The 26,959-nt window shown below is 50.6% G+C and overlaps 2 protein-coding genes across 20 annotated transcripts in view; both read left to right on the top strand.

The window, feature by feature from the left end:
• The window catches only part of GGT1 (gamma-glutamyltransferase 1), a 27,385-nt gene extending 25,035 nt beyond the window's left edge, over positions 1 to 2,350 (top strand). For 16 of the 18 annotated variants that reach the window (XM_081037835.1, XM_081037828.1, XM_081037834.1 and 13 more), the window contains 5 exons: positions 753 to 940; positions 1,164 to 1,291; positions 1,383 to 1,495; positions 1,569 to 1,682; positions 2,031 to 2,343. In XM_081037835.1, coding sequence (XP_080893961.1) covers positions 753 to 940; positions 1,164 to 1,291; positions 1,383 to 1,495; positions 1,569 to 1,682; positions 2,031 to 2,177 — 690 coding nt within the window. In that variant the 3' untranslated portion in view covers positions 2,178 to 2,343. Of the gene's footprint in view, positions 1 to 730; positions 941 to 1,163; positions 1,292 to 1,382; positions 1,496 to 1,568; positions 1,683 to 2,030 lie in introns of all 18 variants that reach the window. The other 2 variants (XM_081037836.1, XM_081037837.1) reach the window with 1 other exon arrangement.
• Positions 2,089 to 25,987, top strand: GGT5 (gamma-glutamyltransferase 5). 2 transcript variants are annotated; one of them, XM_081037827.1, is made up of 12 exons: positions 2,089 to 2,260; positions 17,682 to 17,812; positions 18,153 to 18,248; positions 18,775 to 18,970; positions 19,592 to 19,749; positions 20,273 to 20,419; positions 21,304 to 21,440; positions 21,819 to 22,009; positions 22,443 to 22,549; positions 22,749 to 22,867; positions 23,035 to 23,145; positions 25,518 to 25,987. In XM_081037827.1, the coding sequence occupies exons 1-12, from the start codon at positions 2,220 to 2,222 to the stop codon at positions 25,662 to 25,664; spliced, it is 1,581 nt and encodes a 526-aa protein (XP_080893953.1). In that variant the 5' UTR covers positions 2,089 to 2,219; the 3' UTR covers positions 25,665 to 25,987. The 2 variants fall into 2 exon arrangements, with proteins under 2 accessions (XP_080893953.1, XP_080893952.1); XM_081037826.1 differs by lacking the exon at positions 2,089 to 2,260 and adding an exon at positions 4,879 to 5,550.
• Positions 25,988 to 26,959: the final 972 nt, after the last annotated feature.

Below are 26,959 nucleotides of genomic sequence, written 5' to 3' on the forward strand. Positions count from 1 at the left end.
CAGGGCCACTATCAATTCCTTTCTCTCCCATTGAGCGAGCCACTTTCTCTCTCCTTGGTTGATGTCATAGCTTCCCAATTGGGCTCCACCCTTTTCCCCCACACAACCTCCAGAGGAATCCTGTGAAAACAACCAAGAGGTGCTTACTTCTCTGCCCCAAGCCCAGGTGGCTCAGAGCAAAAGCCAGTCTTTATGGGGCCTATGAGGACCTTTGGGATCAGTCCCTGCTGGCATCTTCAATCTCCTGTCCCCCTAACCCAACTCACTATCTGCCTGTCACTCATAGGCCTGCCTCAGGGCCTTTGCATTTGCCATCCAGGGCTCTTTTCAGATGTCACCTCCTCTGAGAAGCCCTTCCTGACTACTCTGTCCCATCCTGTCCGTCTCCACCACCCTTACCTGGCTTGTTCTTCTAGCACATCCTTGCCTGCCTTTGTCTTCTCTGCCACGAGGGTGGGGACCTTCATGTCTGTTCTCTGCTGATCCCCCAACTCCAGGCACTCAGTATAAGCTCAATGAATGAATGAATGCAGTGAGAGTGGGGACTTGGGGAACAGACAGACAGACATTCAGAATTGCTGGACTGCAGCAGAGACAAAGGCTGGAGACAGGGAATCGGACAGGCCACATGACGTTTAGGGTGCAGGAGGCTTGTGGTCAGAGCCATGGTCAGGGATTTCCTGAGAGCTGTTTGCACAAGCCTGTGCCCCCTCCGCCCCCACCTCCTCAGGCCAGTTCTGGGGTCTCGGCAGGTGGTCCGAAACATGAGCTCCGAGTTCTTTGCCACCCAACTCCGGGCCCAGATCTCCGATGACACCACTCACCCGGCCTCCTACTATGAGCCTGACTTCTACATACCGGATGATGGGGGCACCGCCCACCTGTCTGTGGTTGCAGAGGATGGCAGCGCTGTGTCGGCCACCAGTACCATCAACCTCTAGTAGGGGCTGCCGGGTGGTGTGGGTGGGCCAGGGGCTGCCCCCATGTCCCAGAAGTGGGGTCCATCAACCCCTTTCATGGCGGGAAATTGAGGCCCCATCTTGAGAGAGCACTTGCCTTGGACCTCACGGGGCACACATTGGAGCTTTGGTGGGTGGGTGTGGCCCAGGTGGGGCCAGGCAGGACTGGGCAGGACGTAGCTGTCTGACCAAGCTGGTCTGCAGCTTTGGTTCCAAGGTGCTATCGCCGGTCAGTGGGATCCTGTTCAATGATGAGATGGATGACTTCAGTTCCCCCAACATCACCAACGACTTTGGGGTACCCCCCTCACCAGCCAACTTCATCAAGCCAGGTGTGGGGTGGGGGCTTAGGTGGGGAGGGAGCTGGTGTCCTGGGCAGGCAGCTGACCAGCATCTCTGTCCCCTACTGCCCACTAACCTCAGGGAAGCAGCCACTCTCATCCATGTGCCCAACGATCATCGTGGACCGCGATGGAAAGGTCCTCATGGTGGTGGGTGCCTCCGGGGGCACTCAGATCACCACGGCCACTGCGTTGGTATGTCCCACTCACTTGTTTCCCCAGCCCCTGACCCTGGGCCACGCTAACCCCATCCTCACCCCCACCCCAGGCCATCATCCACAGCCTATGGTTTGGCTACGACGTGAAGCAGGCAGTGGAGGAGCCCCGGCTGCACAACCAGCTTCTGCCTAATACTACGACACTGGAGAGAGACATGGACCAGGTGGGGTAGGAAGTGGGGAAACTGAGTCACATGGGGGGCGCACAAAGTGTCCTGGGATGAAGGTCTGGATCTTCTGAGTCATCATGGAGTAGATAGTGGCTGGCATCCTCTGCCCAGAACAGATGATCCTCACCCCCACTTCCTGGACTGTCTTGAGCCCCTGTGCAATGAGAGCCAGGCCACCTGCTCCAATGAGACCCAACAGGCTCAGCGACCCCCAACTTGTTCTTCCTGGCCACCTGGCCAGAAATGACATCAGCTGGGTCTGTGACGTCCATGACCACACAGGTGTGGCGCAGAGGGCATCCTGGGCCCTGCTGAGGTCTCCCTGTCCCCTCCCACTTCCAGGCGGTGATCACAGCCCTGCAGACCCGGCACCACCACACCAAGATCACTCCGACCTTCATTGCTGTGGTGCAGGCCATTGTCCACACTGCCGGCGGCTGGGCTGCTGCTTCAGACTCCAGGAAAGGCGGGGAGCCTGCCGGCTACTGAGTGTGCAGGGCGGACAAGACTGACCAGCAACCCAGGGATGAGATGCCCGAGAGGAGTGGGACTTCGGGGGATATACGTCCCCTGTGAGTGGCAAAGCAGTGCAATAAATGGGCGCCGCAGCGCCAGGCTCTGGGCAGTCTTGCGGGCGGGCTGCCAACTCCCTGGGGCTCAGCATCCTGTGTGTGCAACAGCGCCATCTGGCGGGGAAGGAAGGAGAGCTGGGTGGGTGCAGGTGGGCTCAGGGCAGAGCCGTGCCACTGTCCTTCCTCACCCTGAGCCCTAGCACGAGTGTCAACCACCAGGGGGTGCCATAGCCCTGGCTTTCACCTGGGCAGCCCGGGCCTCTGTGGGCTCGGAACTGGGTTGCCTCCTCAGCCCGGGAGGTGTCTGTACTCATCCTCTGAGGACACACGGAGGTGAAACTGAGGTTTGAATTGTGGAATTGTGCAAGAGGCTGCAGCAAAACATGCTGGTCGGAGCCACGCCTGGGGGGCTTTCCAAGCACAAACCCAGACTGAAACCCAAGCTGTGATAACTCCAGAAGGAGGTCCAGTTCTCAGAGAACAGAGAACTAACTGGAAGAGTTCCCCAGATCCCCACGGGTCAGGGCTGGGGAGCGCAGCCCAGGGAGGGTGGGTGTGGGAGAGACACAGCACCCTGCTTCCCTCACCATGGGCCAGTCCCTCGCCCTCCCTCAGGGTCTGCTAACACGTACTGTAAGCTTTTGTAGCACCTGAAAGGAGGTACTGGGAAAGGCTGGTGGAGGCCAGAGGGAGAGAGGAGGTCACAGCCCAACAGCCAGATAACCTCCCCCGCAATGAGCACAGGTGTCCACAGGGAAACGGGTTTTGTGCCTGCAGAGCCTGAGCCCTGCCTCTGGAATCCCTGGGGATGGTTCGAAGGCTGGGTGGGTGGAATGTGCAAGTCACTCCTTAGCCCTCATTTTGGGCCCAGAAGAAAGGCCACGGCCCCATTTGTAAGAAGGTTGAAGCCTGAGGGGTGGGCCTTGTTCCCAGTGGAAGTAGGGGTTGGCCATAAATCTCCCTGGGCCTCAACATGCAGACAGGGAGTACCCCAGTTCCCCAGGCCCCATGGGACTCAGAAGAGTGCTCCCTTGGGGGCCAGGGGACTTGGTTTCCCCTTTCTTTCCTTCCCATTATCTTCTGACTTCCAACACCTGGACAAAGATATTCAGGGCCCTTCCTATCTGTGCCTCCCAGGCTGCACCTCTGGCCAGGCCAACATGATGTCGCTTTCTTTCCCGGGCTTTTGCTCCAGCGGTCCCTGTAACCCTGACCTCTGCCTGACCAGAATGGCTGAGGAGAGGGGACAGGATGTGATGCCGTTGACCCCCCCTCCCCCACCAGTCCCTGCTGTCCCTTCCTCACAGTGGGATGGACTGGCCCTGGCCCAGGAATGCATTTTGGTTCTTGGTTGAGCAATGTCACTGCAGGGTTGGGGGTGGGGGGAGGAGGCGCCCACAGCCCTCTCCCTCCCATGAGGCAGCCGTGGGAACAGGCCTACAGGAGAGACAGCCCCAGTAGTCTCTCTGATGGAGGCTGACCAGGGGCTCTGCACTGGGGGCCTGGCAGGCTGTGTGGCTGTGCAGGCACAGGCCTTCTCTGTGCCTGTTTTTCTGCTGTACCTAGAGGTGTAAAGAGACCTGGGAAGGGAGTGGAGAGAAAGTATGGGGACTGTGGGGGGACTGTGTGGGTGGGAGTCCAGCCTGAAGCCCCTACACCCTGTGCCCTCGCTGAACTTGGTCAATAGGGTACCTTGGTGGGCCCCCACTCTCTCAGCCACCTCCCATCTGGGTACCCTGAAGCCTGGGCAGGGCAGAGCCCAGGCCAGTGTCCCTTGGAGAGGTGACACTACCAGCACAGGAATAATCCAGAGCATGGGTGGACACAGGGGAGCAGACAGAGTCAGGGTGGGGCAGAGATGCAGATGACAGGGCAGCCACACTCCCCAGAGGCCCACAGTGGCATTTCCAAGGAGCTGAGGGGCAAGGCTCCCAGGGCCCCATGGCTGCCCCACGGTTCCCAGCCACGCCAGGAAAGCAGACCTGTCCGGCCCCCTTCCCTGAATCAGGCTCAGAGAAGCAAGGGGGTGGACGGTCCTGGGTGCCAAGGGCTGGACGCATACCCTGTCTGCGCTCCGCACACAGACATTCTGTAGTCCCTGGCTTTTGCTGCTCTTCGGTTGGCCCGCCCCTGAAGCAGACCCAGAAGCCAAGCCCCCACCTAGTCACCACCTCCAGCCCCATCCTATTTTACCCCATCCCCACCCTCATCCCCTAGCCAGGCTGTGGCTGAGCTGGGATTTCAACATAGATGCTAAGTGATATGGCTTTGGATCCCCTGTCTCTCTCTGGTCCCCTTCAGCCCCAACTCTGTGTCTGGACACTCCCAGTGTCCTCTGGCTCTGAGAGTGCTGGTCAGGGCCATGCCAAAAGGGCAGGACTCCATCCTGTCCCTCTTGCTTCTCTGAGCCTGATTCAGGGAAGGGGGCTGGGCACGTCTGAGCCCTGCTTTCCTGGCTTTGCTGGGAGCCGTGGAGCAGCCATGGGGGCCCTGTGAGTCCTGCACTCCAGTTCCCTGGGGGCAGCAGGCGCCAAGCCTTCAAGCACGTGCACTGGGGGAGCCCTGGGCGCCAGTGGGCGGTAGGAGGGCTATTTGTACCATCAAAGCTTGCTGGCGGCAGGCAGTGGGAATGGCAGTGAGGGAGTTAACTGTAGCCGTTTGCTTCTCTGAAAGAAAAAACTCCCCATAACAGGACACTGCTCTCCCTGGCCTCTTGCCAGGAGCAAGAGTAGGGGCTGAGAACTGGAAATTCAGCCACACGGCCAGCTCCGTCACTGTAGCAAGCGCTTGAAAAGGCAGCAGCTTGGCAGCCGCCGTCAGCCATCTATCCATATATCCACCCAGCTGCCTGGTTGCCCGCTGTATTCTGTAAACCTGTCTGTCTGTCTATCTGTATTTCCATCTCTGTCCAGTTGTCTATCTGGCCGTCCTTCTCTTACTATCCTCTCTCCAGCTGTCTGTCAGTCTATCTGTCCGTCTCTGGACCCCATCTCTTTGCCCATCTATCCAATCATCTGTGAATCATCTCATCCGTCCATCCACACAGTTGTGAGTGCATCTGTCTGTCCACTGGCCTGTCTGCCTACTTGCCTCCCTGCTGCCCCGGGCTGCAGAGCCATGGCACAGAGCCGCGGGGCCACAGTCAGCGTGCTGCTCCTGGGGCTGGGGTTGGCCCTGGCCATCATCGTGCCAGCTGTGGTCCTCTCTCGATACCATGCCCCCTGTGGCCCCCGGGCCTTTGCCCATGCTGCGGTTGCGGCTGACTCCAAGGTCTGCTCGGACATTGGACGGTGAGTAAGAGGTGGGTGGGAGCTGGGTGGCCCTCAACAGCTGACCCCTCCTGGAGACTTCGTGACCAGTGGCAAGCGCATGGAGAAGGTGCATATGTGTGCCTGCTGGCAAGTGGGGGCCAAGGGAATTTGGGCTCCCGCAAGGAAGCAGCCCCACAGCCCTTGTATAGAACAGGTGACAGGCGTACGCATGGGACAGATGTCGATTTGGGGACAATGGCAGTGTAGGCAGAGCAGAGACGATATGTGAGTCTATTCCTAGTTCCGAGGCTCAGGAAGCCCAGAGAAGGCACTGCCACCGTGTCACTGGTCTGGCTCAGGCTGACCTCAATGACCAAAGCTGTCCCTTTCAGAGTCGGCCATGCCCATTCTCTAAGAACAGGTCTTCTTCCAGGGACATGGTCGAGGGGATTTGGGGGCTCCATGTGTGAGGACTGGCCTGCTGAGGTGCACTCGGTGCTGTCCAGGGCCAGTCTCCCACCGTGGACTGGGACCCGGGAAACCTGCCACTGCTGGCACCATGTCCCCCAGGGCTTCCCCTCCTTGTTTCAGGACTTGGAGCTGGGACAGTAGTGGGCAGAGTGATTTTTTGATGCTTGGCACGCTAGGGCAAATGGGCTAGTGGAGAGGGACCCCAGCTGGTGTTTCTGACCCTCTTCCAGGAAGCTCAGCCCATGGAAGGCTTCAGTTGCCTACTGGGATGGGACATGGCAGGACACTCCTACTGTCCCCCAACCCCCTCCCTGCTGGCTGGGTCTGTTTCCCGGAATATCTGCCCCAGGGGCCATTGTCAAGATCAGGCATGCTTTGTAAACCAGAGCACTGTCCAAAAGCAAGGAGGAATATGGCCGAGTCCTGGCCCAAGCTGCCACTGGGCAGATCGTGTCCCTCGCCCCCTTTGTTGTGGCTTCACCCTTTCTGCATGCTTTCTTTTCTGTTTCATTCATTCACCCTTTCATTCATTGCTGCCTCCCTTCGTCTGTCTGTCTCTGTCTTATCCCTTCCTGACCGTGCCCTGCTGTGCATGTGAGGGTTTGGGGTTTGGGTCTCTGCCCAAGAAGCTCCCAGCGACCCTCCCTTGGTGGGGAGAACGGATATGATTTCTCCCCAGTGTTTGCGTTCTTGTTAAACAGCACTCTCTGCTTCCTGTTCTTGTTTTAAGAAGCCAGGAGTAGGAGAGAGCTTGGAGCTGGCTTCAGCTTCTGTGGAACAGGAGGTCATGTGACCCCAGCTGGGCTGGGGCCTCCTGGCCATGCTGCTGCAGGGTTTGGTGGGGGTCGCCACGTACAACCTACTCTCCTTCTTTCCTCCCATCCCCACCACCTTCTCTCACCAGCAGGACCTCACAGGCCCAGTCTCCATCTATCTTATCAGCACCAAGTTTTCTCATTTTAGGTTGGGCCTTCTGCCACAGCTAGAACTCCTAGGGGAGGGTTCTTAAGGTTCATGTGAGTGAGGACCCACCATTATGCTGGATCATGGACAGAATAGACGTACGGTGACAATGAGGTCCCTTCCCCTCTGGTCTGTCACCTTCCAGCGCATGTCCTCGTGTGTTAGATTTGTGTGGAGACTTGGTGTCCCGAGTCTCTGAGTGTTTGTCTTCTAGGGAGACTGTCAACTTCAGGCTTAGTGGTGGCCCTTAGGCTTTGTGCCATACGTCTGCTGCGACCACTCAGAAAGTCCTGCCCTCCCACTGGATCCTCGGAGAGAGTATTCACTGCTTCTCCCTGAATCCAGTGGGATTCATGGCTCTGTTTGATTTATGAAGAAACTAGGCCTGCACAGAAGGGATCTGCCTGGTGTCCGAGTGAGTGGGCTCAGCTGGGGCTGCCATTCTCTGCTGTCCCTGAAAAGGTGGAAACTCTCCAGGGCTACTAGACGTGTGGGGTCTTCCCAGAGGCCCCAATATCTCCCCCTGGACCCCAATGCCTGCCCAGCCCTCGGGCTTGGCCTGTAAAGGCTAGAGCTTTGCCAGCCAAGTGAGGAGCTGTAGAGGAGCCTGGTGGGAACCTTCTGGGGCATTGATGCCTGGGCTGGCAGTGGGCTGCAGGGTTGGGTTGGGGACAGCTCTGAGAGGTGAGTCTTGTCAGCTGCTCCAGACCCATCCAGGGGCCTGTGCTCTTAGTGCAGATTAGAGCAGGGACTCTGGGCACATTGCTGTACCCTATGAGACTCAGTTTCCCTATCTGTGAAAGGGGGTTCATGTCAGGACTTCCCTCATGGGGAGGTGTGGAGTTCACCAGGCCCATAGGAGGTACGTCCTTGATGGCAGGTGTTCTGACCACTGACTGTTTCAGTGGCTTGGACTGGACATGAGTCAGATCTCAGGACCTGGGGTTAGGCCCAGGATCACAGCAGGAGACCCGACTGGAAGGCTCAGAGGAGATTAGAGTGTGGCCCCTAACCTTTCCTTCCCTCCCAGCTATGACCCTAATGGCTCTCTGTACTCCTGGCCAGCTCACCAGGAAAGTATTGCATTGTTTCCCCTCTGGGGCTCAGGAGGAAATGGACTGTGTGCTTGGGCACTGTGCACCGCTTGTGTGATCACACACATGCGTGAGCGTGCGTGTCAGAGTGGGTGTGTGACAGCTCGGTCTTCTGGCTCCTTGAGGACAGAAATGAGTGATTGTTCTACATTGTGGCTCTCTGACAAGAACTGCCCCCATTCAGAACTGAGGAAACTCAGGCTCAGAGAGGTTGAGTCACATGCCCAGTGTCGTGCAGCTAGTGAGTAGGCATTCCAGCATGGGTGGCCCCAAGCCCATGTCATCGTGCCATCATACACAGGTGTGTACGGGTATGGTCAGTGGGTGTAGTGGATGCGTGAAGGTGCATGCTTCTCAACCTGCTGCGTCCTTCATCAAATAGGAATGCAGCCCCTACCGTCTGACAGCCATTGTCCTGGGGCCCGGGGGTAACCCAGATGGTCAAAGCCCTGGCCTTCGTGCTGAAGAAGATAGACAATAAACAAATCTGTACCTAATGCTGAGGGGTTGGAAGTGATTACTGGTGATCTGGATATCCTCTTCAGTGAAGTTTCTGTTAAAATCTTTTGTCCATTTTCCTATCAGGTTGTACATCAAACGCATTTTCTGCAATATCAAAACAATCAAATAATATTTCTGCCTTTTAAGAAATGCAATTAATGTTAAACCACCCTTGCATTCCTGGAATGAACCCCACTTGTTACTGATTTAATGTCAGTTTTATTTAACACTAGATTTGATTTGCTAATATTTTGTTTAAAATTTTTGTCTTTATGTTCATGAAAGATACTGGTTCGTAATTTTCCTTTTTTATAATACCTTTGTCATATTTTGGTATCAAGTTTACTGGTCTCTTAAAAAACACTGAGAATTGTTCTTTCTTTTTCCATGCTCTGGAAGAGTAGGTTAGTTTCATTGTTTTTGTTTTTAAGATTATTTTTATTTCCTCCTTAAATGTTTGGAAGAATTTACTGGTGAAGGCTTCGGAGATTGAGTTATTTGTGTGTATGTGAAGGTTTTTTAAATAATGGATTCTATTTCTTTAGTAAATATGAGACTATCAAGTTTTTGTTTCTTCTTGTGTCAGTTTTAGTAAATTCTTTCCAAGGAATTGCCCAGTTTATGCAAATTGTCACATTTATTGGCATATGCTTGTTTATAACATCCTCTTATTATATTTTTAATGAATGTCTACGGGGTCTGTAATGAGTCTTCTTTTCCATGCCTGGTATTGGCAATTAGTGCTTTCTCTCTTTGTTCTTGATCAGTCTTGACATGGGTTTTTATAAGTTTTATTGTCTTTTAGAAGAATCAACTTTCGGCTTTTTTATTTTATTTATTGTACATTTATTTCCTCTTTTATGAATTTTTGCTTTTACCTTGATTCTTTTCTACTTCTGTTGAATTTAAGTTGCATTTTTAAAAAAATTATCTTGAGAAACACCTTGGGAAACACAAATTATAAGGTGGATACGTAGGTTGTTCATCTTTAAACTCTCTTCTACTGTGTGCATTTAAAGCTATAACATCCCCTCAAAGTTTGGCTTAGCTGCATTTGATGAGTTTTTGTTGTTGTTACTGTTTTCCCCCTACATGTTTATATTTTTATTTTGAAAAAGTTTTAAATCCACAGAACAATGGAATGAATACCCTTCACTTAGATTCACCAATTGTTAATATTTTACCTCGCTTTCTTTTTCTCTCTCCATATGTTTATGGATAGATAAATGTATTTATCTATCCATATTTTAGAAAGTTGCATTCATTATCTAAATACTTAAGCAAATATGTACTAAGAATAAGACCATTCTCTTATATAACCTTAACACTATTATCACACTCAAGAAATTTAAACTTGATACAATAATAGTATCTAATATCTAGTCCAATTCAAATGTTCCCAGTTGACCCAATAATTCATTCTATTATCTATCTATCTATCTATCTATCTATCTATCTATCTATCTATCTATCTATCATCATCATCTATCTATCATCTATCTAAGCTATCATCTATTAATCTACCATCTATTTATTTATCTATTTGTTATCTATCTGTATATCTCTTTAGATCCAGTATCCAATGAGTGATTGTCATCTTTCTTTAGTCTTCTTTAATCTAGAACAATCCCCTGCTTTAAAAAAAAAATCAGTTGATCTTCCATGACACTAACATTTTTTAAAGAAGTCAGTCCAGTGGTATCAGCCTTTCTTCAGAATCTGGGTCTGTTTGATTGTTTCTCTATGATCAGATTCAGGAAGTATCCCACAAAAGATGCATAACAAATTAATTTTTTTCCTGTATGGTTATAAGTTTATATAATATTAGCTTAATTTTTTTCTTGTTTTAATTTTGTTTTTGAATACAAGTCAAAACTATAAGAAGGTGTTCTCAGAAGTCTCACTCTCATTTATGTTGTCTTTGCCCTGTTCCTAATCAGTCTTTTAAAAGGGGTCATTTTCATTTGTTTCTGATTTAGTTTTTCCTGTTTCTTTTTCTTTTGTTTCTTTAAAAACTTTATATACTTTCTTTTTCTTTTTTCTTTCTGCTCTTTATTTCTTTTTTAGTTATTATTTCTGTGTTTCTTTTTACAAAGCAAGCAACTATATCACTTCACTTATTTTCTCTTTTTGATATAGCTTTGATATCAAGAAAGGTTTATATTTGTGTACTAATGGCTATATGTATATTAATATCTTTATTATGTTATGTATTATATGTAATTACAATATTAGATAAATAACAGATGGTACTCTTAGTTCTTTCCTTTTTTGGATATTACCTATTGGTTCTTCTGATTTTTATGTGTCAACTTGGCTAGGCTATGGTACCCAGTTGTTTGGTCAAATACTAGCCTAGATGTTGCTATGAGAGTATTTTCTATATGTGATTAACATTTAGGATTCATTGACTTTAAGTAAAACAGATTACCCTCCAAAATGTGCGTGGGCCACATCCAATCAAAGTACTGAAGAGCAAAAACTGATGTTTCGGGGAGAAGAAAGAATTTTGTCTCATGACTAGCACAGAAATCCTGATGGAGTTTCCAGCCTGCTGGCCTCCGCCACAGATTTTGAACTTGCTAGACTCCACAATAACATGAGCCAATTCCTCAAAATAAAAACCTCTCTAAATATGTATACCCTGTTTCTCTGAGAATGCTAACTGATACAATTCCCTGCTATGAATAATACTGAAACCACAGAGTAACCTTTTCTTTCTCCTTTTCTTCCTGGCCAGCATAGGATTTGAAGGGATATCTTTTTAGTCTCAGTTAATACCTATCAGTCAATCAATGATCTTATTCTATTTTTCATGTCTTTTCCCTTCTCATCCCACCCTCCATTTATATCCACACAACAGACTCACCAGCCATCATAGTTTTAGGTGTTCCTATTATTTTTTCCAGTTACTTTTCCCTTTTCCCACCAGATGAGTTTTCTGTCAACATAGTTATTAAAAGTGACATTTTTATCGGTCCAATTAACACATTTATAACATCCAATTTTATGTGCAATAACATAGGGAAGTTTATTTTTATCACTACTGGGGGTCTATAAAGTTAGCGAATATATGTTTTTACCTGTCATTGGTCCATAAGAAAAAGACAACAGCCATGTCCTCAAAACAATATCCTCACCCAACTTTTTATGGTTGTACTGTACCTACATTTTCAGAACAATAGCTATTGCATTGCAGTACTGTTTCCATAATAACCATCATTTTTAGTCTTAGTTTTACAGGTAAATATGCATTTAATTCTTAGCCCCACTCCTTATGTCAAAGTCTTTCCAGTTATTTTGGTTGTCTGAAGTTTTTTTTTTTTTTTAATTGGATTCCTCAGAAAGTGTTCACTGGGAAAACATTCACTAAATTCTTACGTGTTTATAACAGTCTGTGGCCCTTGTAGGTGAAGGCAGTTTAGCAGGATATAAAATCCTTGGCTCTCATTTTCTTTCCTTGAATGTATGACTATAACACTCCATTGTCTCTGGTATAAAGCATTGATGTTGAAAAGCCTGATGACAATCTGATTTTCTTTTTCTTGTAAGAGACTTAGTCTTTTTACCTAGATGCCCAAATAATTATTAATTTTTATTAAAGTCCAGCAGGTTTATTAGAATATGGCTGTGCTATTCTGAATTGATTTTTCCATACAGTGGAGTCTTCTTTCAATACAGGGTTGCTTTTTTAAATCACAAAAGTTTTCTTGAATTGTAGTTTTTGTTATTTATTCTGTTCCACAGATTTTGCTTTGGGACTCCTGTTAAGTGTATGTTTGATCTTCTTTGCCCATCTTCCATATCTGTACTTTAAAATCTTGTTCTTCATTTTTTTTTTTGGTTAAAAAAATATTTTCTCCTTTTCAACTTATCTTTATTTTAAGGCATCTCTGTAGGTTTTGCTCTATGTTTATCCTTATTTAGTCTTCATTTCTGAGAATTTTTTTGATTAAATTTTTTTCAGTTACAATCAACATCAATATTATATTAGTTTCAGGTGTAGAGCATAGTAGTTAGACATTTATATAACTTACAAAGTGATCCCCCTGATAAGTCTTGCACCCACCTGATACCGTGTATAGTTATTATAATATTGTTGACTATATTCCCTAAGCTGTACTGTACATCCCTGTGACTATTTTGTAACTGCCAATTTGTACTTCTTAATCCCTTCCCCCTTTTCACCTAGCCCCCAAACCCCCTTCCTATCTGGCAACCATCAGTTTGTTCTCTGTATCTAAGGGTTTGCTTCTGTCTTGCTTGTTCATATATTTTGTTTTTTAGATTCCACATATAAGTGAAATCATGTGGTATCTGTCTTTCTCTGTCCAACCTATTTCACTTAGCACAATACCCACTAGGTCCATCCATGTTGTCACAAGTGGTAAGACTTCATTCTTTTTTATGGCTAAATAATATCTCATTGTATATATGTACCACAGCTTCTTTATCCATTCATCTTTTGATTGGAGTATTTAATCCATTTACATTTAAAGTTTATTGATAGGTATGTAGTTACTGCCATTTTATTGTTTTATGATTGTTTTTGTAGTTCTTTTCTGTTCCTTTTTTATTCTCTTTCTTCTCTTGTATGTTGATGACTTTGTGAAGTATTGTGTTTGGATTCCTTTCTCTTTATTTCTTGTATATCTCTTATAGATTTTTGGTTTGAGGTTACCATGCTCTTCAAATATACCAAGCTTGTTTATAGCAGTCTATTTTAAGTTGGAGGTGGCTTAAGTTCGAACACATTCTATAATCACTACCATTTTCACTCACCCCCTCCATGTTTTCTTCCCCCCTTTTATCCGCATCCACCCCCACTCCGGTTCAAGTCATTGTTTCTCAGTCTAGTTGTGTAGGACACAGCTCCCTGGCCCATCTGTCACCCATCGTTGGTCTGCCACTCACAGCAACCTATGGCCGCTCATGCTGGCTGCCAGCAACTCACGCTGGACGCCGGCTGCTCCTGGCAGCTCACGGCAGCTCACACCAGCTCACACCAACCTCCGATGCTCACGGCAGCCCATCTCCAGGGAGAGCTGTTGTTCACAATCTTAGCTGTAGAAGGCACAGCTCACTGGCCCATGTGGGAATCGAACCAGTGACCATGGCGTTAGGAACATGGCTCTACAACCGCCTGAGCCACCAGGCCGGCCCCCACATTTCTGTTTTTGTCATTTTTTATTTCTTTTATGAGTGTGTATTTGTGTGTATCCCTTAATTTACTGTTGTAATTACACATGGCCTTCCTACTTTTGCCTTTTAACCTTTGTACTAACTTTATAATTGGTTGATTCACTGCTTTGATTATTTTTTTCTTTGTGATATTTTCTTATTCATATTTTTTTTTCTCTTTTTCTTCTTAAAGAAGTCACTTTAACATTTCTTGTAATATTGGTTTGGTGGTGATGAACTCCTTCAGCTTTTTCTTGTCTGATATCTGAGAATGTTTTCTTTTATGCTTCATTCTTTCCTGAGTTCTGTAATTTTGTTTTTTCAATCTTCATTTGTTCCAGTATTTCACTTTAGGGGTTTTCTACTTCTGATGTATGCTTTTTTCTCACAGCTTCTATAATTCTTTTAATTTAGTTTAGCACATTTTGAAACACTAAGTTGTAGTTTGCATCTGCTTTGTGGGCTTGTGTTTCTGGCATACTTCCATGGATGTTATTCTGCTCCTCATTATCTTTTTTTCTTATAACAACTTAGTACCGGGTGTGACTTCAATACTTTTTATTGTTCATGTTTAAGCAAGATGAATTTTCAGTACTTTGAGGATGGAAAGTGAGTCAAAATAGCTTTTATGGCTTCAGTGTCTTTAGTTCTTTCTGTTGTTTTTACAAACAGATTAAACACACACACACACACACACACACACACACACACACACACACACGAGGTCTGACAATTAAGTTCACGAACTTGTTGCAAGGATGTTGTTAATCACTTTTTCATATCAGAGGGATTATTCGTTATGAATTTGTACCAACTGGACAGTTAACCAAATTTACTATTTAGAAGTGCTGAAAAGTTAGACGATCTGAACTTTTTGCCAACAATGCATGGCTCTTGCATCATGACAATGCACCAGCTCACACGCATTGTCTGTGAGGGAGTTTTTAGCCAGTGAACAAATAACTGTATTGGAACACCCTCCCTACTCACCTGATCTGGCCCCCAATGACTTCTTTCTTTACCTGAAGATAAAGGAAATATTGAAAGGAAGACATTTTGATGACACTCAGGATATCAAGGGTAATACGATGACAATTCTGATGGCCATTCCAGAAAAACAGTTCCAAAATAGCTTTTGGACTAGTTAGAGAGAAGTATGTTAAAGTCTCCCACTATTTCTTCTTTTCATTCTGACAATTTTTGTTTCACATATTTTAAAACTGTAAGTGTACACACGTTTAGGTTTTCACATCTTTCTGTTGAATAGAGCTTTTACAATTATAATTTATAGTAAAACTTTTCTTCTTAAAGTCTACTTTGTCTAAAACTAGTATAGTTACATGAGCTTTCTTGATTAGTGTTTGTATGCTATATTTTTGTCATTTTATCCTCTGTGTCTCTTAATCTATTTTCTGAATGTTCTATCCTTTTTTTCTCTCTTTAAATTTGGGTATTTGTATTGAATAAATCTTTCTTTTTAAATCTATGTCTAATCTGCTGTTAATCTACTGTTACCATTGAACTCCTAATTCCATGTTTTATAGATGCCAGTTCTCTGTTGAAATTCTTTATCTCGTCTTTTATATCCTAGACTGTAGTTATATAGGTCTGTCATCTGACAATTTCATAATCTGGAGATCCTGTGGGTCTTGTTCTTCATTATCTGTGCTTTCTCTTGGGTTTTGTTTGTGCCATATTACTTCTGATTTACATTTTAACAGATTATCGTTTGCTTGGTTATTTTTAATTTAGCACTGGAGAGTAGATATAAAAATTGTTTAAAATGATTTTTAGAAATAATTTGAAGCTTAAGATACCAACATTGTGGGATCACAATTTGATCACTGAGATGATGTGCTTGTATGGGTTTGTCTACTTCTAGTTCACTGTTATTCTCAGAGTCAGGACCCCTTTCCGAGTGTGGTTAGCCAGTATGCTCAGCTCCCAGACACACAAAGATGTCACAAGCACTTGGCCTCTCAGCCACTTCTTCCAGGACTGGCAATCATCTTGAAAGGGAAAGCAGCTCCAAATGCCACACTCACCTCTCTCCCTACGTCTGTGTTTCTTTCCTGCCTCTGATGCCTTTAACCAGATGTTTTCTATTTGTCTCGCTTTTCAAGTTGTCTGCAGGAAGTTTCATCTGAATTATTTAATCTCCCACCGGCTGTATGATTTACATTTTAACAGGTTGTTTTGTTAAAACATAACGGAGCAAGGCAGATGCAGGTTCCAGGTGGGAGACCATTGCAATAACCCAGGTGAGAGATGCTGGTAGCTCAGACCAGGGTGGTGGTGGTAGTGGTGGAGATGATAAGAAGGGATCGGAATCTGGGTATATTTTGAAGGTATAACTAACTACCTAGCAGGATTTTGCTGGTGGATTGAATATGGGCATGAAAGAAAGTGACCAATCCAGGACGACTCCAAGGTTTATGGCCTGAGCAAAGGGGTAAATGATTGTGTCTTTTTCTAAGGCAGTGAAGACTAGGACAGGAGCCATTTGGGGAGCAGAGGTGGGTAGGAAGTACAAAGTTCAGTTTAGGTCATGTTAAGAGTGAAATGTTCTTAGACACCCAGGGTAGGTATCTTATCAATGGCTGGGGGTAAAGTGTCTGGAATTTAGGGGAGAGAGCTGGGCTGGAGATAAAATTTGGTGGTCATCTGCATAGAGGTTACATTTCAAGCCCTGAGCCTGGATAAGCTCATCCTGGAGAGGGTAAAGATTCACAAAGACCAAGGACTGAGCCCAGGGCCTCTGATGTCATGAGGTCAGGGTGGTAGGAGGAAACCCAGAGCACAGAGTGTGGAGCACAACTCCTGGAAGCTCAGTGCAGAAAGCACTCCAGGAGGGGGGAGCAATGGGTCAGGAGAGATGAGGCTTTTGTCTGTGATGGGAATTAAAATTTGTTTTTACCTTGGTTTGTCTTTTGACCTCAGGGTGTTTTATTCTTATTAAAAGTTTGTGTTTCTCTGTGCCTGAGTGTAACACTCTTAGGTCTCTCATGTTTCCGGCTTCGTGTCCTCTTTCCCATTCCAAGATTTCGTGTGCCCATGTGTTGGCCCAGCAAAGGGCCATGTGGCTCAGGGAAGGATATGAGTTCAGGAGGGAGTGGCTGAGCCAAAGTGCTGGAGCTGAGGGGGGTGCTGGAGTCAGAGGTTGCACGAAGTGGAAGAAGGGGACCCAGGTCCACTCCCTTTTTGAGTCTTGATTTCCCCATCTGTAACTGGGATTTAAATGCTGGCTTCCCAGATTTAAGTGCTGGGGGAACGGGGCGGTGAAATCCTGAGGGTGAGGGAAAAAGCAGCCCCTGGTGAGCAGAAATGTGGCCCAGAGACAGGGTCATTTCCTTGGCACAAGCCAGTCTGACCAGCACGGCAGACCTGAAGGGCTCACCCTTTACTGCTCATGGATAGGTGGGGAAACTGAGGCCAGAGAGCATTCCTAGACACTAGGGCCCTGGGAGGGGCTCTGGGACCCATCCACCCAAGTGCCAAGCCCTGACAGCAAGGCAGGATCCTGGGATCACTTGAAAAAATCCAATCTTAAAGGAGTTGGAGCTCATGTGTCCCCAGTAAGATGGGGAGCGGTGGCTGTCCAGGCTGGGCTCCTGGGACCACTGGGAGGGAGAGAGGGGCTGGCCCAAGCCTGTTATAAATGAACCAGTGCCCCTGGGAGGGCCTAGGGAATAATGGCAGCAGAAGCACTTTGCAAACTGAGCAGCACCTTATATATATTAAGGGGCAGTGTAAATGGCATCACAGTTTACCATCTGTAGAGTGCTGTGGACCTGTGAGGGTCTGGACTTGACGGGGCAGCCTGCTCTGGTCTCAGATGGCTTGGTGGCAGCAGATGGGCCACCCACCTGTTATTCTCCAGTGAATGCCAGCTAAGCAAGCCTAAGTCAGGAGGCTGGGGCAGGAGGGCCAGGCCCCTTTATTCTGTGCTGTGTTTTCTAGAGCCATCCTCCAGCAGCAGGGCTCTCCCGTAGATGCCGCCATTGCCGCTCTGGTCTGCACCAACATCGTCAACCCCCAGAGCATGGGCCTGGGCGGAGGGGTCGTCTTCACCATCTACAATGCGACCACAGGTGAGTCCATGTGTGACCCCCACGCGGAGGATGGACTTGTCCATAAGCCCTGATGGCGAGGTGCTTGTAGCATCCCGAATGTCTGGCCGAGCCTGTCCCATCCTCCCATGCCCCTTCTTGGGTCCTCTTCATGTCTTCTGCCTCCCCCCACCCCCATCTGTGCAAAGCCTTCATTGCAGGTCCTGTTCTGAGTGTTAGCACAGAGATCAATTATGATACCGAGAGGAAAACAGAGGCCCAGAGCAGGGCCAGGGATGTCTGAGGGGAACCGGGGTGTGGACTGAGACCAGGCAGCCATACGAGTACCCCTGACCACTCACATGCTCTGCCCTGACTCCAGGGAAGGTGGAAGTCATCAACGCCAGGGAGACGGTGCCCACCAGACATGTCCAAGGGCTGCTGAATCAGTGTGAGCAGGCCTGGCCGCTGGCCACAGGTGAGACCCTAGGAGGGGCCCCTGGGACTGACCAGAATACCCCCTGATGGGGAAGTGTGCCTCATGGACAAGCTGGAACACGCTGGCACTGGGGGACAGCAGTTGGGGGATGGGGAGCCCCACAGAGGTCCTGAACTACTGGGGTTGGAGGAGATTTCCTGGGAGAAAAGCTCTCTGAATAGGGAGGGATGATCCAAGCAGAGGGACAAACCCAGGCAAAGGCCGGAGTGTTCCGTGGAGATGGGTTGTGGGGATAGGGGTCCCGGGGCCGGTTTGTGCTGGGCCCTATGCGCCTGGATATAGGCTTGGTACAGAGGCAGTGGGTAGCCACGGGGGTTTGAATGAGGGAGGATGTAGTCAGGTGTGGGTGCCAGAAAGCTCACTCTGACTGCCATGGCTGGGGGGCAAGTCTGTGGGGCCAAGTGTGGGGGTGATAGAGAGCCCTGAGGCGGGCCTGGCAGCCCTGAGGCTGAGGGCCGGTGAAGGCAGCATGGGGAGAGGAGCATGACGCTGCCACACCTTGCAGGGGCCCAGTGGATCGGGGTGCCTGGGGAGCTCCGTGGCTACGCTGAGGCCCACCACCGCCACGGCCGCTTGCCCTGGGCGCAGCTGTTCCAGCCCACCATCAAGCTGCTCCAAGGGGACTACCGCATGCCCCTTGTCCTCAGTCAGTTCCTAAATAGCAGCTTCCTGAGGCCTCTCTTGCATGCATCCTCCCTGAGGTGAGCACCGCACTGGGGGCTGTGGGTGGGCCGAGAGGGGGCCAGGGCTCCACGTCAGCTCCTGGGTTCAGGCCACTGCCGGTCTGAGCCCAGCCCCCAACCAAGCTCCACCTGAGCCTCTGGAAGATTGACCCTATGTGGGTGCCAGGGGGCTTTTCATGGCCAGTATTCTGCTTTCTCAGTTCCGACCTCTGGGGTCCACGTGGCAATAACCTAATGCGAAAGGCTCAGGCCAAAGGGAATTTGTGCCCAAGTGATGACTTCAAGGGTATGGCTTTGGACTCTGCCACTGTCCTCTGGCCCTGCCCTCCTTCTCACTCTCTGGGCTGGCAGGAGGGCTCTGGCCACCACCCTTTCCCACCCTACCAGCCCACTGACTAGGTCCTCTCAGGAAGGTAAGGAGGACAGGCCCTGGGTGGACACAGGCCCTACTGGGGAGTGTGACCTCCCTGGGCAGGGTAATCAGTGAGGTGAGAGAATCCTAGAGAATCTGTCCCCTTGATGTCCACCCCAGTGCCTTAGGACCTCAGACTAGGACTGCTTCCCTATAGAGAGGCCCTGCAAGAGTGTGGGTGCCCTCTGGGACCTATGCCCACCCTGAGACTCCCTCCCACCCCCCAGGCAGCTATTTTTCAATGGAACAGAACCCTTGAGGCATCAGGACCCATTTTCCTGGCCTGCATTGGCCACCACCCTGGAGACCGTGGCCACGGAAGGTGCAGAGGCCTTCTATACAGGGAGGCTGGGCCAGACACTGCTGGAGGACATTGCTAAGGAAGGTGAGTCCTGCTGAGGCCCCAAAGCCTCCTGCCCTGCCAGAGAAAGAACCTGGTTCTGGCTATTCGTATTTGAGGGCAAGCTCTTCCCCAGGCTCTGAGGAAGTGCCAGCTTCACCAGTGCCAGCTGTGCGCCTTCCTGCCTATTGCTGGCAGAGACCCTGCCACTAAGACCCTTGAGGAGCAGAGCTCCTATGGATTAGAGCCAACAGAGGGGAGTTATTGGTGACCACGGTGGGCCATGGGGGGCTCCTGGGCCTGGAGCTGGCCACCCTCACAGTCTCCCAGAGGCCAGTTCGCCTCTCCTACCTTTCTCTCCTCCCCCCTACCCAACCTGTCTGCCTTTGGCCCATCCACTTGGCCCCCTTCAGCTCTGGTGTCACTTCCCACAGATTCACCCTCATCCCTCTCTGGGTCTAGAAGGCTAGGGGACTAGGGGAGCCTCACTGTGTAACCAGGGGCCAGTGGCTGTCACGCTTCTCCTATTTTCCCATCTGTACATTGAGCCTTCTCTGTCTCACGTCAGGCAGCCAGCTGACTCTGCAGGACCTGGCATCATTCCAGCCAGAGGTGGTGGACGCTCTGGCGATGCCTTTGGGAGACTACACCCTGTACTCGCCACCGCCACCTGCAGGGGGCGCAATTCTCAGCTTCATCCTCAATGTGCTTAAAGGTGAGGCCCCAGGCCTCCAGCCCAGAGTCCTGCCCTGCTGGTAACTTGAAGTCGAAGCCCAGCTGTGCCCTTGGGCAGCCATTGCCTTTTCCAGCTCAGCCCCCTCCTCAGATGCTGAAGACAGAGCTGTGGAAATGGGTCAAAATGGTGTGTTCTAGAGCTGGCTTGGGGTTTTGCTGAAGGGTCTGACGTCATCCATCCACTGAGTCCTCCCCCCAGGTGACCTAGTCCCAGAGCACAGGAGCAGGTAGGCTCCACAGGTGGTGAGCTGCCCGTCCAGTGCATACATCCTGTGAGGCCTGGCCTGGCTGATCGCTACTGCAGGGTGCTGAGGGGATCCCGGCAGTGCCCAGAGCTGGGCTGCCCGGGGCTGACTGTATGCATTCCCTGGGTGTGTTGTAACAAATGACCACAAGCCTGGTGGCTTAAAACAAGAGAAAGTTATTCTCTCATAGTTCTGGAGACCCGAAGTTCAAAATCAAGGTGTCCGCCAGGCCATGTGTCTTCTGGGGGCTCTGGGGGAGAATCTGTTCTTTGCCTCTTCCAGCTTCTGGTGGCTGTCGGCTTTCCTAGGCTTGTGGTCGCATCAATCCAACCTCTGCCTCTGTGGTCAAACGGCCTCCTCCCCTTCTCTGTGTGTCTGTTTTATAAGATACATGTGGTTACATTTAGAGCCCACCGGGATAACCCAGGATAATCTGCTCCTCTCAAGACCCTTAACTTAATCACACATTTTGCCATGTAAGGTAATATTCACTCTTTTGCCATATATGGTAATGTTCACAGGTTCTGGGGATTAAAACATGGACAAATCTTTTTTTGGGGGTTCCAATATTCAACCCACTATACAGGGTGACCTCGACCTGCGTCCACTCCCTTTTCAGGGTTCAACTTCTCTGCGGAGTCAGCGGTCAAGGCTGAGGGGAGGGTGAACGTGTACCATCACTTTGTGGAAACGCTCAAGTTTGCCAGAGGGCTAAGGTGGCGGCTGTGGGACCCTCGAAGCCACCCAGAGGTCCAGGTGAGGTGGCCTGGGCTGGGCCCAGGGCTCAGCATGAAGGGATGAATGGGCCAGTGGGTCCGACGTCCATGGGCCATGAGAGCCTGGCTGGGTGAAGTGGGAGGGGTGCGTACAGGGTTGGTTCTAGAACACGACAGCCTAACAGTGGCCCAGGGCAGGGAGGTTACATCAGATTTGGGGACTGGAAGGAACCTTGGAGTGGCAGGTACGGGAGGGAGTGGTGACACTACATCTCAGAGGACTTATCGTGTGGCCAGGGTCTGGGGGTAGCCTGGGCTTGAGGAAGGACAGACTGGAGACGGTCTCCCAAGGGGGGGCCTTCTGCTCTGTGGGCCCCCTGGCCCCCCACTGACGCCATCACCTGACTGCCTATCCCAGAACACCTCCCAGGACCTGTTGGGGGAGGCTCTGGCCCAGCACATCCGCCTGCAGATCGACGCCCGGGGTGACCATGAGCTCAGCCACTATAGCCTGGCCGGGGCCAGGGGCCACAGGATGGGCACGTCCCACGTGTCTGTGCTGGGGGAGGATGGCAGCGCCGTGGCTGCCACCAGCACCATCAACACTCCGTGCGTGTACCCCGGAGGCAGGAGAGCAGGCCCCACTCTTTTGCCCTCTAGACCTGAGTCTTTCTGCCCCCACTTCTGCGCTCGGCCTGGTCACCCAGCCCTAAGCCTCCTGTTGGCTGTCGCCATGGGACATCACCTTGCTTTTCCCATTTCTTCTTCCTCTCTGTCAAAAGGGCCCTACACCCCTGATATCTCTGGCTGAAAGGGCTGCTTGCTGATGGGTGGCCTGACACCAGGACCCACCTAGGGATGGGCCTTACGCAGAAGGACACCCTGATGGGGGCCATGGGTGGATCTTTGGGGGTGCTACCATAGAGAGAATAGGGGCTCCCGCATGCTGGAGTGTAGCTGCTAACACGAGGGGATTCTGGAAGGCTGGCAACTGGGCATTCATGTCTGGTGTCTGAGCCCGGCTTCACCGCCCCGTCTGCAGCTTTGGAGCGATGGTGTACTCACCACGCACGGGCATCATCCTCAACAATGAACTCCTAGACCTATGCTGGAGGCGCCCACCAGGCTCCCGTGTCACCCCTCCACCAGGTGAGCATAGGGGGGCCCCCACTAGGGAGAGGAGGGAAGGCAGATAGGGTGGGTGCTGCATGGTGTCCCCTGGGGCAGCCATTCCTACTTGCCTAGCCATGGTTTGTGAGATGGTGAATGGAGACAGAGATGGAAGTGGCAGTCCTGTAGGGTGCTGGCTTACAAATCAGGCTGCAGGTGACTCTCGTCTGGCCTCCAGTTCCAGGCGAGCGACCGCCATCATCCATGGTTCCTTCCATCTTGGTCAACGCAGCCCAGGGGTCAAAGTTGGTGATTGGCGGGGCTGGTGGAGAGCTCATCATCTCTGCTGTGGCCCATGTGAGTCCAGGGACTCCTGGTTGGAATGTCCCCTCTCTGAGCAGCCCTGTTGTCCTGCTCTCCTGGAGGCAAAGATGGGTCGATGTGGAGTGGTTGGTACAGCCTCCCTCCCTTCCTCCGTCCTTCCTGCCTCCTTCCTTTCCCTCTATGCTATTTCTCTCCCCCAGGCCATCATGAACAAGCTGTGGCTTGGCTTTGACTTGCAAGCAGCTATTGACGCTCCCATCTTGCATGTGAATGACAAGGGTCAAGTGGAGTATGAGTCCAATTTCAACCAGGTGAGGCCATGGTCTGAGTCACCTGTAGGCTGTCCAGTGTATACTGCTCAAAGCCTCTGGGTGGATCTCAGCTACTGAGTGTCCTAGGCCCAGCACACTTCAGCTTTGGGAGCCATCAGGAATTGAGAAGCTCAGTGGGAGAGGCACCAGTCCAGTCCTGTGGCCTTCAAGGCAGAGGACAGCGTGTTGTCCACACTTCTCCCAGGCCAAGTACATCAGCACCTTGGCCCCTGCTCTGTCTATGCTCTTCTCTCCACAAGCTAGTTTTCCGGGCTGTGGCCGCTCAGACTCTCCCTCATTATGATCTGTTTCCTCGTGTGATCTGCCGCTTTTATATGCAAGTTTATTTGTAAAAGTTTACTTCCATGAGAGTCTGCAGAGGGATGGAGGAATCGGGATTTCATTGGTGCTAGTTCTTACAAACATTTCTCAGTTACCCTACACAAGCAGGTCCAGGAGCTGAATTCCACCCCCCACTCACACCCACACCCCAGCAGATGGTCAGCTTTCTCAGAGCTTCTCTAGGCTGATGTCTTTTGCTAGGACCTAATTTAAAAGACTGAAGGCTTTCAAGGCTCCAAGCTTCCTGCCTGGGTTCAGTTCAACCAGCTGGGTTCAAGGTCCTCAAAGCTGTCTTTCTTGTTAAGACCCTCCCATGGCCCTTAAAACTCTACTGACAACAGAGTGAGAGGTCTTGAGCCCAAAGGGCATGTGTCATCCCTGAGAACCTTGATCTGTGGGCCTGGAGACTAAGGACCTCAACCTGTCAGGCTCAAACTCTGGGAACCTCAGGCCTTTCCTCACTGTGTAAGGTCCGCCCCATGGCAGTATGTTGAGTGCTTCCTCAGGGCTCATTCTCTTAGGCCTGTCTCCTTGACCTTGACTGAAGGTCCTTACTCTGTGAACACAATTCTCCGAGGACCTTGGACTCTATGGATTCAGAAAAGACAGCCTCGCACCCAGCGATCTAAGATCCTTAGCTCCCTCAGAGTTAGAGTGTTGGCCATGCAGGTCTAGGGCTTTCTGTGAATTCCTAGACTCTGGGTAGGAACTGCGAGACTCCAAGTTTCTTCACACAAAAGCCCAGGGACTGAAGCCAAGTCGGTCTTTGTTCCTCAGGGCCTCGGAGTTTGGCTAGTAGAACATAAGGAACAGAGTCTCTGAGGAGTGCAGGCCCTCTGTGACCTTGACAATGAGGATCTTGGCTTTCAAATCCAAGGACATTGGGAAACTAGTGTGTCAGGCAGAGAAAGTGTGGAGCCCCCGGAGACCTCACCTTGGAGTGGCTCCGGTCGTATGGTCTCACCAGGTGACCTCAGGTCAGAAGCCCTGGTCCTGGGGACTGGAGGACACAGGGCTCTTTGTACCTAGAAGTCTGGAATCTAGGGTCCTGATTGGCTAAGGTCCTTGAACTCTTGGTCCAAAATGATAACTGGAAATGTGGGGTCCAAGTAGCACAAGTCCCTACATTTCAGGATTTGTGCCCCTTTACAGACTGGCAAATATGTGGGGACCATAACCTTGAAGCAAGGTACTCAGTGTTTTAGAAACCAACACCTGGGTCCCTGATGCCCTCCAATTCCACAGACTGTGTCTCAAACCTGAGCATTTAGGGCCTGGTGCTCTGAGCACCTCACTCGTGGGGACCACTGGCGCCTTTACGTGGACTTGTGGGCAAAGGCAGAGCAAGCTTTCAGGAGCTTTGCGTCTTTCTTCCACCTGGTTCCTCAGCCAATTGGGCCCTAAGCTCACGGGGCCTCAAGCCCTGAGGAGTTAGACTCCCATGTTTTGGGTTTGGGTTTTCTCATGTGGGTGTTGAGATGGAAGGTCGTATGTAGCACAACAGAGCTGGCATCAGGCCTTTCCTCCTCCATGTTCCACGGTCCCCAGAAATAGAGACCCCAAGGTGGAGGTGAGATGTTGAGTTGGGCTGTTCTTATGTAAGGAGGATCTGAGACTCCAAAGGCCCAGCCTTTACCTTCTAGAAGGCTTTGCTTTTAAGGTCCTCGAAACTGAAGACCTCTCAGCCTAAGCCTACCTTCTGCACTAACATCCCTGGATTCCGCCTATGTTGCACTCAGGCCCCTGGTGTCCACAGATGCAGGACAGAAATGAGCTTGCATCTCAAGCTTCTTCTGGCCTGGGTGATGTCCTCTCCGCCATGTTACTTCTCTAGGGCCTTTTGAGTGGGAAGCATAGACTATATGCCCTGCAGACAAGCCTTCACCCAGTGCCGTCCCATGCTCACCTCCCACCCCCTGCTCAGTCCTCCCTTCTAGGTCAGGGTTCTCATGTTCCTGCTTGGGCCCTTTCTCCACTGGAGGCGGATCTCAGCTGCCCTCATGTGTCAGCTGGCCTTCTTTCCTCTCCAGGAGGTGCAGAAGGGGCTCCAGGACCGGGGCCAGAACCAGACCAGGAGGCTCGTTTTCCTGAACGTGGTCCAGGCTGTGTACCAGGATGGTGCCTGTGTGTATGCTGCAGCGGACCCAAGGAAGGGTGGGGAGGCCTCAGGCTACTGAGGACACTGCTCCCAAGACCTGGGATCTGGCCCAACATCCGTGTGTGGCCCAGGCTGGCTGTGGCTGTGGCTGTGCGACTGAGCATTCTGACAGGATCTGGAATCCGTGGCTGGAGGTCAGCCTGGGGCTACAAGAGGTGGAGACAGCATGGCAGATGGACGACTGTGGGGGCTGAGCCCTCCCGCAGAACCCCTGGTGGCCCTACCCTGGCCCCTCTAACCTTCTCCAGCCCTCTCCCCAGGACGGTGGCACACACTCCCCCTCTGACCCTTCTCCCTATCTGTATATGCTCTAGTTCAAATTAAAGTGGAGGCTGGACCGTGGCCTGATGCGGGGTTGAGGTAGGGGAGGGAACCCTCAGAAAACACACATACATACTCTGAGCTCCTTTGTAATGCACCACCACGGAGGTGGGGAAACTGAGGCTTAAAGACAGCCTGGGCCTCATCCAGGCCACCCCCCTGGACAGAAGCAGCACTCACTGCCCAGGGCCGCCTGTTGGGGAAAGACAGGGGTGTGGCCTGGGGGCTCTTGGCTGAGGGCTGTCTGTGGATCTTGTCCTCCATTTTCTTGTCCACCAAGAAAATGTTGGAAGAAGTAAGAGCTAAGATCCCAGCCTTGTCCCCACCCCCAGCAGCCTATGTTCTCACCTTTCTTAGCACTTTGACATTTTGCATGAAGCTTTCTTTGCTGTGGGGGTTTCCCCACATTGTAGGTTTCCCCAGGGATGCTTTGCAGTATCCCTGGCCTCTACCCACTAGATGCAGCCTTACACCCCCAAAACAACCAGTCTCCAAATCACTCCTGGTTGAGAAGCACCGCTTTGGACCAATGAGCCCCCAGCCACTGTGAATGACTTTGCAGCTGCTGCGTTGGCCACCCTCCTTGAGGGGCCTCCCTGGACTCACCTGGGCATCCTGCCCCACACTGGTTCCTGGGAACATCAGAGGTCCCATTCCACCCCAAACGTCCCGCAAGGGGATGCCTCCACCTGGCAGGGCCCAGGAGCAACTCCACGACTGAGCCATCGCCTCCCACTCTGCCCCTGAGTTGGGCCAAGCAGAACAGGGGAGAGGATCAGTTCCCTGTATCTGCTGAGACAAAACACCACAAACTGAGTGCCTCAAAAGAACAGAAATCTATTCTCTCCCAGGCTCAGTCTGAAATCAGTGTCACTGGGCAGAAATCCAGGTGTGGGCAGGGCTATGTTTCCCCCAAGGCTCTGGGGGCCAATCCTTCTTGCCTCTTCCAGCTTCCGGTGGCTGCTGGTGTTTCTGGGCTTATGACCGCATCCC

The sequence above is a fragment of the Rhinolophus hipposideros genome, assembly GCF_964194185.1.
Source record: "Rhinolophus hipposideros genome assembly, chromosome: 24".
Taxonomy (NCBI): Eukaryota; Metazoa; Chordata; class Mammalia; order Chiroptera; family Rhinolophidae; genus Rhinolophus; species Rhinolophus hipposideros.

Coding starts and splice junctions, on each gene's coding strand:
- GGT5 (XM_081037826.1), top strand. CDS start 5,378: ATGGCACAGAGCCGCGGGGCCACAGTCAGCGTGCTGCTCCTGGGGCTG. Junction 5,551..17,681: donor GTCTGCTCGGACATTGGACG/GTGAGTAAGAGG, acceptor TGTGTTTTCTAG/AGCCATCCTCCAGCAGCAGG. Junction 21,441..21,818: donor GAAGCCACCCAGAGGTCCAG/GTGAGGTGGCCT, acceptor TGCCTATCCCAG/AACACCTCCCAGGACCTGTT.